This window comes from Lytechinus variegatus, chromosome 19, assembly GCF_018143015.1.
Source record: "Lytechinus variegatus isolate NC3 chromosome 19, Lvar_3.0, whole genome shotgun sequence".
NCBI classification, from domain to species: Eukaryota; Metazoa; Echinodermata; class Echinoidea; order Temnopleuroida; family Toxopneustidae; genus Lytechinus; species Lytechinus variegatus.
In genome coordinates this window covers 16,952,018-16,967,484 of record NC_054758.1, presented here as the reverse complement: position 1 = coordinate 16,967,484, position 15,467 = coordinate 16,952,018, and the positions used below count along the sequence as shown (strand labels likewise).

Genomic DNA, 15,467 nt, shown 5'->3' with positions numbered 1-15,467 from the left:
AGAAGGCAAAAAGGTGAAGGTAAATTAGGGTAAAGAAGGAGGACTTGCTGAAAGATAATGTTCTAAAAATGACACATAGACTTGATAGTCACTAGCAACATTTTCTCATGGCTCACTTTGTATGACTGATTTTATTTTTAACAATCATCATTACCACAATCCCACCACCATATTGATTAGTCAACCATCGGCAACAGCACCACCACCATTTAATAATCATCATCACCACCACCATCACTGCATCATTTCCATCATCATCATCATTATCATCATTATCATCATTGTCATCACCATCATCATCATCATCATCAGTCACTCCAAATCACCATCGAGGAAGCATCCTAATCTCCTGTCCCTTCTTCATTTTTAGTTTTAACCCCCCCCCTATAGAAAAAAATAACAACAATAAATAAATAAAATTTAAAAAATTGCAAGCTGTCTTTCAGGAATAGAATACATGTATGATTTAAAGTGATCATGATGGTGATGATAGTGGTGATAGTGATGATGATGATGATGATGATGGTGATGATGATGATGATGATGATGATGATGATGATAATGATGGTGATGATGCTTATGATGATGCTGATGATGGTGGAGGTGGTGGTAGTGGTGGTGGTGGTGGTGGTAGTGGTGGTGGTAGTGGTAGTGGTGGTGGTGGTGGTGGTAGTGGTGGTGGTGGTGGTGGTGGTGCATGTTGGTGGTGCATGGTGGTGGTGGTGGTGCATGGTGGTGGTGGTGCATGGTGGTGGTGGTGGTGGTGGTGGTGGTACATGGTGGTGGTGGTACATGGTGGTGGTGGTACATGGTGGTGGTGGTGGTGGTGGTGGAGTTAATAATGGTGGTGGTGTGATAATGCTGCTAATGATGCTGATGGGAAGATAATTATGTTGGCTGATGAGGAGGATGATGAGGAAGACTGGAGGAGAATGAGCTGAGGGTGGTGGTGATACTGATGTTGATGATGATGAAGAAGAGGATATGGATAATGGTGATTATGATTGATGAAAATCGATGATGTGAAGGTGATGGAGCAGTCAGGGGTGACGGATCATATCTTTCAAGCTTTCATTTACTGGTATTCCCAACTAAAAGCCTACTATTACTATTAACAAATGACTTTTCTGACTATTATTATTGATGCATCTGACATCATCAGATCATATCCACTCACAAGAAGAAAACAAGTAAAACATGACATAAAAAGTTAAAGAAATAAATATCCAATGTGGTCTCACTGATACTCAGAAAATGTGACATTAACACTTACCAAACAACGTGGAGCACAATAAATACGACGGCGGGAACGACAAGATCATCGCTGCCCACCGTCCAGCGGCGACCCAGCGCTATCAACCCCGGCATTTCAGGGACGAAAGATCAGCACACCTCCGCACCTTGCACCTGTCAAACTTCAAACTCGAAACACAAATCCTTGAAAGAGGAAGTAAAAATTGTACTCCAAATCGTTTTGAGGAGAAATCGGTTATAATCCACATAAGATATCCTTAATTCGGAGTATAGCTAGACAAAGGCGAAAGTCTGTGTGAAACGACGACAATTCCATTTCTAACTCCAACATGATTTTGAAATGAGACACTCGATGCAGTGGTGGTACTTGCGCTGAAATTTTATTACCCCTGGCCCTGATCAGTTCGATGTTCCACGGCCACGATATACTTGTTTACAAACCGGACAGTTTGTCAGTACTTTTTGTCAGAGACAAGAGAGAAAGCACCCCCTCTCTCGAAAAAAGCATGAAAGGTTGGGGGGCTCTTGAATTTCTTTTTATGAATGCAAATTCGCAATTTCAGGATATTGACGCTTGAAAAGAAATAAAAACAAATTATATCTATTACATGTGAATGTATTATGTGGTAGATATGGGTCTACCAGTAAAGTGGAATGAGTGCTGCCGAAACTTCAACTTTAGGTTGAAAATTTTGAAAAAGTCTAAGAGGTCTTTGATAAACTAATTTTGCACAACTTTTATTAAAGTGTTGACTTTTTTCTTCTTCTCATTCTCCAACTCCTTCTTATCTTCCTTTTCATTCTTTTCCTCCTCTCATCCTCTTCCTCCTTCTCCTTCTCCATCTTCTTCTTTCTTCTTCTTCTTTGTTGTAGAAGGACGTGTCTCGAGCGAGCTCCAGAGTTTTTGTAAGTTTTGTTGAATTTACACTGTTTTATTTACAGTTTTTTAAACTAGTGTACTACTAGTACACATTTATAACCATACCAAACCAAGTCCACCTATTATTTCTTGTTAATAAATTGTATTTTCAAGGATTTTTGTGTTGACCTTGTGTCAGGATTTTTTTTGGCCACTATGGCCAGTAAAGCCGGACAGGCCTCCCGGGACAAGCCGGGAACCAGTTCGGCTCAGGCTGCCGTTCCTGTTTCTGCTGCCGAGCCTTTTACGTCCGTGAGCAGAAACAATGGTATCTCTTTTGTGGCTGCTGCACATGTTCCTATTCATGATTACATAAGGGCATTCGCAGACACAATTCCAGCCCATTGTATAGTGTCTGCTTCCCGCATCAGTAACCAAAGAATTGCCATGTACCTGAATTCTAAAGAAGATGTGCTGAGCGCGGTGAACAACGGCTTGACCTTTAAAGGCGCTTTTATTGAGATCTCACCCTTAGCTTTGCCGACAACCCGTATTACACTGTCTAATGTATACACTGAAATTCCCAATTCTGTTCTTGTCAAACAAATTTCATCTTTCTGTAAAGTAGTCTCACAGATCCGTCCTATTCCCATTGGTTTCAAGGACAAACATCTAGCTCACATCATGTCCTTCCGTCGTCAAGTTCAGGTGCTACTTAGTCCGAATGTCACTCCACCCGATTTCATTAATTTCACTCATGCTGGTATCAATTATCGCGTTTTTATTTCCACTGAGGCGGCTCGTTGCTTTGAGTGCGGCGAGGCTGGCCATCTCAGTAAGAACTGCAAAAAATCAGTCCGTCAAGATGAGTCTGAAAACCCACAAGCTAAAGGAAAATCGGACCCACGTCATCCCCCTAAAGTATCTAAACCTAAACCACAACGGTCTGTACCCGAAACCACTGATAAGAGGGCGTCCCCAGCACGCACAGAAAATTCTATTGGCCCCAGTCCTACGCCAGCCTCTCCGCACTCTAAAGTTGCCGTGACTGCTGAAGGAGCCTCTGCTAGTTTTCAGGGCGCGAATAATCTGCACAGCAATGATAATAGTCAAACTAGCAGCGACTCCGTGGGCATTAGCCGGGACAAAATGCCTCTTCCCGAGGCCCCCACCTCTCCTTTGACCCAAACCCCTTGCGACACCATTTGGGGAACACCGCCCGCCCCTTCCAGACTCTTTGCAGATGTTGTCGCAAAAAGGAAACAACCTCTCGTACCTCCTGTAGAAGACTCCCCCAAACTTATTTCAATTGTCTCTCCTACCCCACCCCGGAAATTAATGAAAAAAGTCTCCTCTCCTATGACCTCAGAACCTCCCTCCCCAACTCCCGTCCTACTTTCTACATCACCAACCCCACCCTCTCCCGCTTCCACGGTAGACACTACCGACACTGATGACGTAACGGTATGGGATGATGCACAGACTGACGATGAATCCTTTGACTGGGCTTCCTCATTCCCATCCAGTCAAGGACCCCTCTCTTCCAACATTGTCCAAGGAACTTTGCAAATTTCTGAAAATTGTTAAAGCACGGAAAAAACCCCTAGAAGTAGCAAAAAAATTCACTTCCAACATACCAGGACTTGTTAGACAACTGAGACCTTTGAGAAACAGTCCTCTGTTTACGAAAAGTACACAGCAGAGGATTTACAAATTGATCAAAAAACTAGATCTTTAATATGACCCTCTTTCTTTTTTAGTATGAACGTAGACATGCATGCCTTTCTTTCCTTTTTAATGACTCTGTCGTTGCTCACCCTTAACACTGGAGGTTGCTCCAATATATGCCATGAAGAATGACTCAGTTTTTACTTATGTTGATAATGTTACGATACTGCAACAAATAACAATCACGATGTAATTTAAATTTCCTTTTTTTATTACAGGAAATAATTATACATAAATAAAACAAATAATGATCTTACATAAATCTCTTGAGTGTCCGATGTAAAATCCCGAAGTGATGATGCTATATCCAAGTAATAATCCAAATGATAAAAATCCCAGTTGACTGGCGAAAATTCACAATGATGGCGATGATGAAAATGATGTTGAAGTCCGATGAATAATAAGAGTCACTGCAACGAGTTGAAATGTCCGTGAAGACGATGTTGATGATGATTAACAGTCAATTTCAGCAATCCATGGGTTGAAGCGTGTTCATTGAACAGGTTGATGATGTTGATGATCTCGATGAGAACTGATAATTTCTCTCTCAAAATAACTGCAAACAGTTCATTGATGCATAAACTGCTATGATCTGATCTGGTGAAGTGATCTCATATGATGTGATGGTGTGATCTCCTGCTCTCATATGATGTGATGGTGTGATGATCCTTGGAAAATCTGCAGCTTTATATGCTAATTACAAGTGTTCTAGATCATTCTCAAATTTCAACTAATCTAGAAGCTTCTAGCATTGTCTTCCAAAAGAACTTTCTCCTCTCAGGAGCAGTCAAAATCCAGAACACTCTTGAATGACCTCATTGAAATCAACAGTGTAAACAAAATACCTAAGCCTATTCATTTCCACTACCAATACAATTCTATTGTTTGGCTTTTCCTTATTCAACAATAAAACTCCTTGGCCTTTAAATAGGCAAGGCCTGCATAATAAAAAGACATTCTTGAATGTTCTTTACAATTCTTGGCTAACCTTAAAGGGAAATAACTAATAGATGAATGTAATTGCTTTTACAATTCTTCTAAAATTATTCTTATATGTAACACCTCCCCCACCGGGGAAAAGAAAGCTTTACCGTAGTAAAGGTTTCTTTAAGATTACTTTTTCTTTTAACTGTTCAAAGTCATCTTGATAAATCATTTACATTTATCATGTACAAAAATATAGTACTTAACGAACGTGTTAAAATAAATGAACATCCTAGATGTTTTCTTCAAATGACACACTTGGTCAAAATCATGAATAATTTCACTTTTTATACTCTTGATAGAGCATCAGCAATTACATTATTCTTTCCCTTTATGTGTACAATTTTCAAAGGGAATGGTTGGAGCATTAGGCTCCATCTGTACAGTCTTTGGTTCTTTGTTTTGAATTTCTCCAAAAACACAAGAGGATTGTGGTCTGTATAGACTGTAATCTCTCCATTGGTTAGATACACCTCAAACTGCTGAAGGGCTAGTACGAGACTCAGGGCCTCTTTTTCAATAGTTGAGTACTTCTTCTGAAATCTATTGAGTTTCTTAGAGAAGTAGCACACTGGTTTTTCGATGCCTTCTTCATCTTCTTGGAGCAATACTGCTCCTACTCCAACATCACATGCATCAATAGCTACTTTGAACGGCTTTGTGAAGTTTGGAGCTGCCAAAACAGGCTCATTCACCAAAATGGCCTTTAATTTCTCAAACGATCTTTGACATTCGTCAGACCAAACATACTTCACTTTTGCCTTCAGCAGGTTTGTCAGAGGACTAACCACTGTACTGAAATTTGGAACAAATTTCCTGTAGAAGCCGCTCATACCTAAGAATCTGAGCAATTCTTTCTTAGTTGTGGGAATTGGGAAGTCTAAGATAGCTTGTATCTTGGCTTCTCTTGGTAGCACTTGCCCTTGACCAACCACATGACCAAGATATGTGACCTTTGCCTTGGCAAATTCACTTTTCATCAGATTCACTACTAGATTGGCTTTATCCAGCCTGTCAAACAGTGCTCGCAAATGATTCACATGATCATTCCAAGTATCACTGTATACTAGGATGTCGTCTATGTATACGACACAATTGTCAAGTCCGGCAATCACTTGATTTGTCAACCTTTGGAAGGTTGCTGGTGCATTTTTCATTCCAAAAGGCATGACTTTGCATTGAAACAAGCCTTCAGGTGTAACAAAGGCTGATATCTCTTTGGCTCGGTCAGTCAGTGGCACTTGCCAATATCCTTTAAGCAAGTCTATCTTTGTGATATAGGCAGAATTTCCAACCCTATCAATACAATCTTCTAACCTAGGAATTGGATACGAGTCAGTCTTAGTTACTGCATTTACCTTTCGGTAATCAATGCAAAATCTCTGAGAGCCGTCTGGCTTTGGAACCATTACAATGGGAGAACTCCAACTACTCTGACTCGGTTCGATTATGTCATTATCTAACATAAACTGTATTTCCTTATTCACCATTTCCAACTTGCTTGGATTGAACCTATAAGGATTCTGTTTGATAGGTCTTACATCACCTACGTCTACATCATGTACAGTTAAAGGTGTACGACCTGGTTTGTCTTTACATACATTCTCATATTCTCTTAACAGGCCAGATATATCATTTCTTTGATCTTCAGGCAGGTGTTTTAATGCCTCATCCATGTTTCCTAACATCTCTGAGTTAGACAACTTTACACCACATGGTTCGTTCTTAGATACATCTGTATAAGACAATTCATTATCTGTCTTTTCATAGCATTCTTCTTCATGTACATTTACATGTTTTTCTTCTTCTTTGACCTGTGTTGTACCTATTGGCTGACTAGCCTCTCGCTCAAAGTATTCTTTTAACATGTTTACATGACAAACTCTTTGAGACTTTCTTCGATCAGGGGTACTGATCACATAGTTGACATCATTCAATTTCTTTTTGACTATGTAGGGACCACTAAACCTAGCTTTCAAGGGCTCACCTTGCAAAGGCAACAACACTAACACTTTGTCTCCAGGCTTGAAACTTCGCTCTTTTGCATTTTTGTCAGCGTGAGCTTTCATTTTTCCCTGCGACTCTTTCAAGTGTTCCTTAGCTACATCACAAGCTTTTGAGAGCCTTTCTCTAAACTTTGACACATAGTCTAGAAGGTTTACATCATCATCCTGAACCATAAACCTCTCTTTGATAAGCTTTAGAGGACCCCTAACCTCATTACCATAGACCAATTCAAATGGACTGAAACCTGTGGACTCATTTGGGGAATCCCTAGTTGCAAACAGTAGGAATGAGATCCCTTTATCCCAGTCATCGGGATAGTCTTCACAATAAGCCCTAATCATGGTCTTCAAAGTCTGATGATAGCGTTCTAACGCTCCTTGGGACTGTGGGTGATAAGCAGAAGACTTAATCTGCTTTATTCCCAACTCCTTCATAACTTGCTGAAATATTCCTGACATGAAATTTGACCCTTGATCAGATTGAATTTCCTTCGGCAGACCGTACCTAGTGAAAAACTGTATTAACGCCTGCACCACTGTCTTTGCAGTGATACTTCTCAAAGGTATCGCCTCTGGAAACCGTGTAGACAAGTCCATAATCGTCAGGAGAAATCTGTGACCCGACCTCGTTCTGGGTAAGGGTCCGACACAATCAACAAGAACCCTAGTAAAAGGTTCATCAAATGCAGGAATTGGTATCAATGGAGCAGGCTTGATAGAAGGCTGTGCCTTACCAATAATCTGACATGTGTGACATGTCTTACAGAAATGCACAACATCTTTGTGCATCTTAGGCCAATAGAAATGCCTCATAATTCTATCTTCTGTCTTCCGAATACCGACATGACCTGCCATAGGTAACTCATGAGCCATTTTCAGAATGTCTGTGCGGTAACAAGGAGGAACTACAACCTGGTGAATTATACACCAATCTTCATCAGCTGGTCTCCGGGGAGGTCTCCACTTCTTCATCAAAATGTCATCTTTGACATAAAAGCACTCAGGAACCTTATCAGCCTCAGCCTCAGAACATGCTTTCTGTGACAAGCTTTTTAATTCTGGGTCTGCCTGTTGTGCCTGTATAAGGGAGGATTTACTAAACAAACTACCATTGTTAGCAATAGAGCCTTCAACACTATCCCCATTCAAATCCTTGAAAAAGGTTTCAGCTAACCAGACATCAGTACTCTCCTCTATATCAGCAGATTCCGCATCATCCTTTTCAGCTCTACGAGTCTGAGACCTAGTAACAACACAATCCGGGAAAATTCCTGGAAAATCTTCCTGCAACAATTCAGTTTCAGCTACCTCAACGGGCTTTTCCGAAACCACTGGAGATGCAACAACTTTATCTCCAGCCAAGTCGTTACCTAACAAGAAATCAACACCTTTCATGGGTAATTCTGGAACGACACCAACAGTCACAGGACCACTAACTAGGTCACACTTTAAGTCGACCTTATGCAAAGGAACCGACATGAAATTTGGGCCAATACCTTGAACTAAGACGTTGGCATTCTCTGAACTCTCCGGACGAAGAGCCGAATCCCCTGGCACCATCAGGGACTGTGCAGCCCCTGTATCCCTAAGGATCACCACTGACCTACCAGCAGCACCAGTCGAACAAGGGGATACTTCACCATCATGCAAAAAACTTCTAAAAGTTTCATCAACCTGCTTGACTTTATCAGCAAATTCTAGAGAAACACTCTCAACATCTCGATTGGGCTCTGATGGAACAAACTTCATCGAGGGAACACTTGTTTGCTTGACAAAACCCATGTCTTTCTTAATTTTGGTTGGCATTCCTACCAATTTCCAACATGATTCTTTCAAATGTCCCGATTTATGACAATGAGTATAAATTTTGGAACTACGAATCTCAAACCTTTTGGTTGATTCTGTGCCCCCAATAGCCTGATTCTTATTAGCGTCTTTATCCTTGCTTGCATATTTTCCCTCACTAGGTTTATTGTGGGATTCAAATGACCCTTTACCTTTCTTTTTCCAATAATTCTTGAAAGGAGGCCTATCTCCACTACCTTTATGTGTGACCTCAAATTCATCAGCTACTATGGCTGCTTTACTGACTTCAGTAACTCTATGGTCATCTAAGTGAGATTTAATGCCAAAAGGAAGACTCTTTTTGAATTCTTCTAGGAGGACAACTTCCCTAAGGTGAACAAAATCTTTGTCAACTTTCAGTGATCTGTACCACTTATCGAACATCATCTCTTGTTCCCTAGCAAATTCAACATACGTCTGGCCTGATTGTCTTTGCATGTTCCTAAATTTATGTCTGTACGCTTCTGGTACCAACTCATATGCATTGAGAATTGTTTCTTTTACTGTAGCATAGTCACATGATTGCATTTCAGAGAGCGAAGAATAGACTTTTGCAGCCTTTCCAACGAAAACACTTTGGAGGAGAAGAGTCCAGTATTCCTCAGGCCATTTTAGTCTCTTGGCCACTTTTTCAAATGACACAAAATATGTATCAACTCCCTCTTCATCAAATTTTGGCACAAGGCGAATGTTCTTCGCCACATCAAAGCCTTGGGGAGATTTATCTTTAGTAGAGTTAGTATTTGCATGGGCTAACTCCATTTCTTTCAACTTTAACTGGTACTCCAATCTCATTTTCTCCATTTCAATGTTTTCTCTCATTTTCATTTCCTCCTTTTCAAGGTTTTCTTTCATTTTCATTTCCTCCTTTTCAAGGTTTTCTTTCATTTTCATTTCCATCTCAAACTTTGCCAGTTGAATCTGAGCATCATCTGAAACAGTAACAGAAGTTTCAGACTCCTCTGTAAGCTTCATGTGACTAGCTAACAAGTCAATTATCTCTGCCTTCTTTAATCCTGGGGCTAGAGATACACCCAAATGATCACAAACTGTTATCAAATCATCTTTCTTCAGTGACTTCAAATGATCATATGACAATTCTGTCATTGCAAGAAATTCTTCAACATCAAATGTAGCCATAGTGAATATACACAAATACAAGCAAGTAATAACACAGTACAGTATATTCTAGAACTTTCCAAAATGTTTCCAATTCAAATTGGCTTTTGTTTCAAACTGACTTTCGTCTCAAATTGGCTTTCGTTTCCTGAAAAACTGGTTTTAGTTTCAAATTGGCTTATACAAATTTGGTTTTCGTTTCAAAATTGCCTTGGCTTGTACAAATTTGATTTTCGTTTCCCGGACAAGCCCCCAAAATTATTTGTTACGATACTGCAACAAATAACAATCACGATGTAATTTAAATTTCCTTTTTTTATTACAGGAAATAATTATACATAAATAAAACAAATAATGATCTTACATAAATCTCTTGAAGTGTCCGATGTAAAATCCCGAAGTGATGATGCTATATCCAAGTAATAATCCAAATGATAAAAATCCCAGTTGACTGGCGAAAATTCACAATGATGGCGATGATGAAACTGATGTTGAAGTCCGATGAATAATAAGAGTCACTGCAACGAGTTGAAATGTCCGTGAAGACGATGTTGATGATGATTAACAGTCAATTTCAGCAATCCATGGGTTGAAGCGTGTTCATTGAACAGGTTGATGATGTTGATGATCTCGATGAGAACTGATAATTTCTCTCTCAAAATAACTGCAAACAGTTCATTGATGCATAAACTGCTCTGATCTGATCTGGTGAAGTGATCTCATATGATGTGATGGTGTGATGATCCTTGAAAAATCTGCAGCTTTATATACTAATTACAAGTGTTCTAGATCATTCTCAAATTTCAACTAATCTAGAAGCTTCTAGCATTGTCTTCCAAAAGAACTTTCTCCTCTCAGGAGCAGTCAAAATCCAGAACACTCTTGAATGACCTCATTGAAATCAACAGTGTAAACAAAATACCTAAGCCTATTCATTTCCACTACCAATACAATTCTATTGTTTGGCTTTTCCCTATTCAACAATAAAACTCCTTGGCCTTTAAATAGGCAAGGCCTGCATAATAATAATAAAAAGACATTCTTGAATGTTCTTTACAATTCTTGGCTAACCTTAAAGGAAAATAACTAATAGATGAATGTAATTGCTTTTAAAATTCTTTTACAATTATTCTTATATGTAACAATAACATTGCCTTTGATTCTGATATTGTGTTTTTACAAGAAATAAATGACCTCTCCCAGCATTCTCATTGTTGGGATTTATGGTCATCCTATAAACCTTTTTGTGCCCCCGGACATAATCGAGGATCTGGAGTTGCTACCCTTGTAAAGAATAACCGTTGTAGCATCACAGATTCCTTAGTTATACTTAATAGTCATATCTTATATGTTAAAATTGAGTTTGATAGTGGCATGTATCATTTATATAATGTTTTAATGCCACAGGATGATAACCTTGCTATTAAGGCCATTCGTCTTCTTGCGCATCATGTTAATCAGTGCAGTGACGGTGTTTTTTTAATTGGGGGAGATTTTAACTGTACCCTATCTCCAACATTGGATAGATTGTGCATGCCTAATGAGCATAGACCTAAGATATCATCTGCCCTCAAGAAAGTGATTGAAAGTAATAAATTATGTGATGCGTGGCGAAGACTTCACCCACATGAAAAGAAATTCTCTTGGCATAGAAACAATCCTCACAGTGTATATGGTGTTTCTAAAGCCAGACTTGATCGTTTTTATGTGTCTTTTCCTCTAATACCTTCAATACACGCTTGTCGTATTCTGCCTTGCACTCTCTCTGATCATTGTGCAATTTCCCTGAAAATTAAAATCCCCCCACAGAAGCCAAGAGGAAGTGCTTTTTGGCAACTTAATAATTCTCTTCTCGATGATAACGACTACAGAAATATCATTTATCAATTTTGGACGGACTGGCAAAATAAAAAAGCCAACTTTCCTAACATTCTATCATGGTGGGACTTTGGTAAACACCACATTAAATCGCTCACTCAAATGTACGGCTCCAAGTTAGCCAATGAGAAGAGAGAAACGTTATTAAATATTACCAAAACCATCGACAAATTGCAATCTTCGCCTGACTTCACGCCTGATATTCAGCAGGCCCTTGCTGAACAAAGAAATGAATTAAACATTCTTCTTAAGAATCAAGCCAAGGGTGCTCTTGTAAGGTCACGTTTTCAATATGCAAATGAGATAGACACTAGCTCAGCTTATTTTTTCGGTCTTGAAAAATCGAACTCTACTTTTAAATCACTCTCTCGTACCCGTCTCCCTTCGGGTAACATTACAGAGGATCAGAGTGATATTAAAATTCACGTTCGGAATTTCTATAAGAGTTTGTACAGTCGTGTGCCAACTGATGATAATGCGGTTGATAATATTTTATCTGACTTACTGAAACTTGATACTGAAGATTCAAAAAGTCTTAATGCTCCTTTGTCACTTAATGAATTTGATAATGCTGTTAAACAGCTCGGGAAAAATAAAACGCCTGGTCTAGATGGACTTTCTTCTGAATTCTATCAGACTTTCTGGCCCTTGATAAAAAATGATCTCTTTTCTGTATTACAATATGCCATAAGTACTGGAACCCTTCCACATACTTTTCGTAGGACAGTGATTACACTGATTCCTAAAAAGGGAGACCTGGCAGACATTGCCAACTGGCGACCAGTCTCTCTTCTGAATAATGACTACAAAATTTTTGCAAAGGTACTTGCTAATAGACTAAAACATTATATCTCTAATATTGTTTCAGAAGACCAAACGTATTGTGTTCCAGATCGAACAATCTATGATAATTTAAATTTGATCCGAGACATTGTACACTATTCTAATTGTAATGATACCCCTCTTGCAGTAGTAAATTTGGATCAAAGGAAAGCCTTTGATAATGTAGATCATAATTATCTCTTTAACACTATGAGAGCTATGGGTATTGGAGAATTTTTCATTTCTTGTATTCAACTTTTGTATAATGATGCCGAGGGCTTAGTCAAAGTGTGTGGATCCCTCACTGCGCCTTTTCCTTTTCAAAAAGGCATACGCCAAGGTTGCCCTTTGTCTGGCCTTCTGTATTCGATAGCCATAGAACCTTTGCTGCACAAGTTAAAAGTTAATCTTGCTTCATGTTCTTTTTCTTTACCTAACACGGATATGAATGTCTCAGTCTCTGCATATGCAGATGATATATCAATTTTTGTCACTGAAGACAAAGGCTTTGATATTATTCTTGATACATATAACACTTTTAGTAAGGCCTCGGCCGCCTGCCTTAATCATGTAAAATCTCAAGGACTGTGGGCTGGATCATGGTCGAAACGTAGAGACAGGCCCCTTGATTTCAAATGGAATTGTGATGGTCTCCTTTTTCTTGGAGTTCATCTGGGTAATAACAATAATTTTGTATACAACAACTGGATAAAGTGTAAAGAAAAATTAAATAAGACTCTATCTCGATGGAGTTCTCTTTCTTCTTGTCTATCCTTCAAAGGCAGAATCATTATTGCTAATCAACTAGCTGCATCTAAACTGTTTCATTGCCTTGCAGTTTTATCTCCCCCTCAGCAAATACTGGATGAACTCCAAGAAATGCTTATTAATTTTGTTTGGTCCGGAAAACGACATCTTTTAAGAAAGCAAATTCTGTTTCAACAACCTAACAAAGGTGGACTTGGTTTGGTATGTCTCCAAGCACGAACACTCACGTTTCGTTTTGCCTTTTTACAGCGTTATCTCAATCTTTGTTCTCATCCCGCGTATACCTTTTGTTCTTATAATCTTCGGAGATATAAGAAATTAAATTTTGATTTTTCTTTGTTTCTGACTGAATTAGACCCAAAGTTTTATACCAGTCTTCCTTGTTTCTATTCGGAAATTTTGCGTGCTTGGGGTATCTCTGGAGCCAGCATCGAGACATCGTCCTTCACTGTCAACCATGTGTTCAATATTCCTTTGAATTATTATAAATTTCTTCATTACACACTGGATGGCGACAAGATCTTCCCTGCTAGATTATTTGCATGTGGAATCAAACTCGTCAAACATCTTGTAAACCCGAACAACGGTACCTGGCTCCGAGCAGACGAGGTCGCCATCACATCCACCCTGCAGCGTCCATCTTTACGGCTCTTGGAATTTGACCTCTCTCGACTTCACAAAGTGATTTCCAGTTTGTTTCCCAGATTCTTTTTAAACAGCGGACTTAGACTGTCAATAGTTTCAACTCATCTTCACAATCTGGCTGAACCTATCAACTCTCCGTTCTCGATTATAACTAAGGACAACAAGAACATTCTTGCCACACCCACTAAATCGATATATCGAATCCTCAACCGTTCTATTAACTTTCTTCCTAGAACTCAAGTTACTCATTGGCACGAGATTGGGATACTTTCCCCATCTACACTAATCAACTGGACTGAAATCTACTACTATCCTTCGTCTAAGAAAGATGGGGACACTCAGTACAAACTATTACATAATGTCCTTCCGTCGCTTGCCGTTCTTCATCACCTTAATTCCGACATCTCCTCTTCATGTGGATGGTGTGGCAAGAAAGGAACTATATTACACCTCTTTATCGAGTGCACTTCTATTCAACCGGCCTTGGATCTTCTTCACCACCTCCTTTCATGTCTTTTGCCCGAAGTGAACATTGACTTTGACCTCTACTGGACCTTGGTTCCACATGCAAGAGGTCGTAGCAGGGAAGCCGTGCGCCTATCCAACTTTCTTATTGTTAGTCTTAAAAGCACATTATATTGGCTTTACCGAACCTCTCGTTTTTTTGATCCGCTTCCGTTTTGGAAATTTAGAATTAAAAACAGAGTCATTATTGATTATGAATTCCACAAATTACAAAGCAATTTGGCTTTATTTCTTAAAACATGGTCACCCAATAATGTACTCTTTCTTTTGGATAACGATAGTCTCACATGGTTGATTTAATTGTTTTGACGTGATCACATATTTTCTTTGCTATTATTTTTATGTTATGCCTAAGATTTTGTGTACCTCCTTCGGTATTTTGTGATTGATTTTTTTGAGCAAAGCTCTTTATGGAAATTAATAACTTCCCACAGTAAAATCGTTTTAAATACTGATGATACTGTAGTTCTGTAATCATCTGTCGTCAGTATTCAGTACATTTAAAAAAAAAATTTCTTGTTTTCTATTGTTAAATTTATTGCTTGTTCATGAATTGTTTAATGTCTTCCGCTTTATGTATTACTTATTGATTGTTTTGTTTATTGTTTAGCTCACAAACACTTGACATATTAAGTGCATCAATGTCTGTATATTTTTACTTGTATTATTTATTATATGTAATGTAAATAAAGTTTTACTTTGAAAAGTCAAAGTCTTCTTCTTTTTCTTCTTCTTCATCATCTTCTTCTTTTTCATCTTCTTCTTCATCTTCTACTTCTTCTTTTTCATTTTTCTTCTTCTTCTTCATCATCATCATCTTCTTCTTTTTCTTCTTCTCCTTCTTCATCATCTTCTTCTTTTTCATCTTCTTCATCTTCTACTTCGTCTTTTTCATGTTTCTTCTTCTTCTTCTTCATCATCTTCTTCTTTTTCATCTTCTACTTCTTCTTTTTCATTTTTCTTCTTCTTCTTCTTCTTCTTCTTCTTTCTTCTTCTTCTTCTTCTTCATCATCTTCTTCTTCTTTTTCATCTTC

At 38.7% G+C, this 15,467-nt stretch overlaps 1 protein-coding gene across 1 annotated transcript in view; it reads right to left on the bottom strand.

Moving 5' to 3' along the window:
• The window catches only part of LOC121406313 (diacylglycerol lipase-alpha-like), a 114,619-nt gene extending 113,251 nt beyond the window's left edge, over positions 1-1,368 (bottom strand). The window contains exon 1 of the mRNA XM_041597326.1: positions 1,274-1,368. Coding sequence (XP_041453260.1) covers positions 1,274-1,368 — 95 coding nt within the window. The remainder of the gene's footprint in view (positions 1-1,273) is intronic.
• Positions 1,369-15,467: the final 14,099 nt, after the last annotated feature.